Source organism: Morone saxatilis, unplaced genomic scaffold (genome assembly GCF_004916995.1).
Source record: "Morone saxatilis isolate NCDOM2014 unplaced genomic scaffold, NCSU_SB_2.0 Contig19, whole genome shotgun sequence".
Taxonomy (NCBI): domain Eukaryota; kingdom Metazoa; phylum Chordata; class Actinopteri; family Moronidae; genus Morone; species Morone saxatilis.
The window spans coordinates 12,933,787-12,936,911 of record NW_023339751.1 but is presented as its reverse complement, the minus strand read 5'-3'; the positions used below and the strand labels follow the sequence as shown (position 1 = coordinate 12,936,911).

General features: G+C 42.3%; 1 protein-coding gene across 1 annotated transcript in view; it reads right to left on the bottom strand.

Moving 5' to 3' along the window:
• minpp1a (multiple inositol-polyphosphate phosphatase 1a) overlaps positions 1-1,783 on the bottom strand; it is a gene marked incomplete at its 3' end in the record, with an annotated part of 13,085 nt that extends 11,302 nt beyond the window's left edge. The window contains 2 exon segments of the mRNA XM_035663630.1: positions 854-1,048; positions 1,145-1,783. Coding sequence (XP_035519523.1) covers positions 854-1,048; positions 1,145-1,733 — 784 coding nt within the window.
• Between the last annotated feature and the right edge of the window lie 1,342 nt (positions 1,784-3,125).

The following is a 3,125-nucleotide window of genomic DNA, read 5'->3' as shown; positions in this document are numbered from 1 at the left end:
TCAATTATTCCCAGAAAACAGACTCATAAAACGTACCTTGTCCAAAACATACAAGCAGAAAAATCTGATTTTGCACCACTTTAGCCTGCAGTCTGAATGGTCGGGGGTAAGGGTGATGGTTGCAAGAGAACCTGTCATGGACATCACACAAATTCACCAAGTTAGGGAAACTTAAGTTCCTGTCCAAGTTCTTTTTGAGCTTTTATAGAGGAGCAATAGAAAGCATTCTGTGCGTGGCCCAGGACAGAAAGGGTCTGCAGCTGCCAGCAGGTGGTTAAACAAACGCCCAAAACATTATTGGTACCCATCCATCAAGCATGTGTGAAATCTCAGGAATGATGAAAATTTAAAACAACACCCGCCGCAGCCACAGCTTGTTCACCCTGCTGCCGTCTGGCAAACAATAGAGAGTTATTCTCTGCCGTACCAGCAGACTAACAGAGCAGCTTCTGTCCCCTACGTCCTCTGTCTGTGAATCTTATACGTTAGCCCTCTTTCGCACATTACTATACCATTATATACCCCCCACAGGGGTTGCCTGTAATTGTTAGGACGGCTGAAGATAGTCAGGAAGCGGGGAAAGAGAGGGGATATTCCATTTTTTCTTCCTTTAGTACAATTTTTCTATTCCTTGTTCTGTCGTTTTGTTTTTCTATTCTAATTTGAAATATCTGTTCATTTTCTGTGTGTGTATCATGAAGAAGGCTACTGAATCATCATCTCATTCATTATGCAATTGTGTTGTATAATGACAATAAAGCTGAACTTTGAACCTTTTTTTTTAACCATTTTTAACTTTTTGTTGTTTTTTTACACTCAAATTAAAGATCTGAGTACTTCTCCCGCCACTGACCGTCTGTGATGTCCTTGTACGAGACATTGAGACGGTCTGCGATCTTCTGCTGGACCCTCCTCATCTCTGGTCCCTGCTTGAACTTGTCCATCTCTGACAGAGCTGAAGGGTTGTTATCAACTTCCTCCACAAACCTGGTGCACTGGTCAAAAAACCTCATGAGGGCATCATTCACCGAATGGTCGAACTCCTTATCTGGGTGGAATAAGAAGAAAAAAGGGAACAGGTTTTTAATAGAAAATGCATCCTAGTGGTAAACTGATAGTGTGTGAAACCCCATCAGGGTCGTACCTGTAATAGCCCACAGCTCTGTCAGTCCAGCCTTGAAGGACAGTGTGCTGTTGACACACCTGTGCTTTGAGCTGGTTATGAATTGGATGAATCCACCTCGGAGCTTCTCCTCTGAAATGAGTGAGGGGAACAGCTTTGACAGCCTGACGGCCAGATGCTTGTGGTCGCTCACACCTTTCTGGACGAGTCGGCCGTCCATGTCCTCAGTGTACCACATCGTCCACTGGCTCTGGATTTCGCGCAGCCAGCTCTCTTCACCTGAGGCGCTGCTCTTCACCAGCTCGTAAAGCTTCTGCATCTTCTTGACGTTTTTGGACGTCGGGTACCTCGTGCCGTGTCTTATGATGGCGGTCAGATGGATCTGCCGACATTGTGCAGATGGAGGCTGCAGGATGGATCTGTTCACGGCGAGTATGTCCTCTATGAGATACGGGTTCACTTCCTCGTACCTCCCTTTGGTGGTGAAATATTTGGCGATCGCGGGTATGTTTGGATTCCACTCGGAGTTCACGTCGTTGCGAGAACAGCAGGAAAAGCCACTTATGACGGTGAAATGAACGAAAAGGACTTTCCAAAAAGTAATCCCCATGGTGCAGCCTGGTAGCGCGGACGTACGGGCGCTTGCACTCCCCCCCCAACCCCCACCCAACCGAGCCAAAAGTGGGTGACGTCGCCCATGTGGGACTGTCCAACCAATCCGTCACACAGCAGAGTAAAGCCTGAAGCTTTTACATAATACACCCTGATGGACTTTGAACACCTTTGGCCACGTATTGCTTGTCCTTGTTTACAAATTCTAAATCCACTTTTCACCACTATTACCATTATTCCTCTATAAGTTGTATCAACATGAGTTGGCTCCACCCCTCACTTCCTAGTAACGCCATAAAACATGGCCTAAAAGTGGCATGCATTCAGACATATAAAGTCTACCAATAGTGTTGCTAGGAACAATAATGGATGTCTGATGTGTGTTTTGTCTGCTAAATTAAAATCCTTAAAAAATGCATCTACTCCATCTACCTCACTACAAAAAGTAGTCATTTATCTACAAATGTGCAAATTTTGTTAAATTCTAAAGTTTTCCTTCTGCACACAAGATGTCTCCTACTTCACTGTACATTCTCAGTGTATGTGCACTGCTGGCTTCCAGTTTCTATATCACAGTACATCACTGTAAGCTGCTAAATACTGACTTCCAAACTATTTGTGATGTCACAAATCATGCTTGTAGTCCACGCCCCTTAAAAATCTGGTTTTCAATGAGCACAGAGAAACTTTCCGCTTTCAGCAGATGAATGTGAAAACATTCAAACTCTGCACCGACATTATTCTGTACAGTGAAGCTCAAACATCCAACTGTAGGAACAGGAAGATATTTTTTAACAGGAGGGGGTCTTTAAGTAGAAGTATCAATACGACAGTGTAGAAATACTCAGTTAGTAGTAGAAGGAGTAAGAAGTACAAAAGTGCATTATTTCCCTCTGAAATGTAGTAGAAGTATAAAGTAGCAAAAAATAAATGTACTTCAGAGTTGTACATACAGTATTCAGCAACTATACCTTCAAAGAGACACAAGATAAATCTGAGGGGTTGTGAGATGATACATTTTAACCAAATTTTTGCTCTTTTGTGTAAAATATTGCTTTTATGTGCCTCATTTTTTAAATTATAAATTCAGCACTTAGGTAGATGCACTTTCCACCACTGTCGCTCTCTTTTAATCAGTCACTAAAAATGACCCTGGCTGCCTACTACTGCATATTTTAGTCACAATCCTGCCATTTGTTATGATTTGCTGCATAATATAAGTGAGTTTTAGTTCAGTATGTACCTTAATAAATTGTTTAGTTTTGGGAACTGGTGGACACTGCAAATCTCTCTGTAAATAATTTTATAAGGAGTACAGTCTAGACCTGCTCTATTTGAAAAGTGTCCTGAGATAACTTTTGTTATGATTTGGCACTATACAAATAAAAAT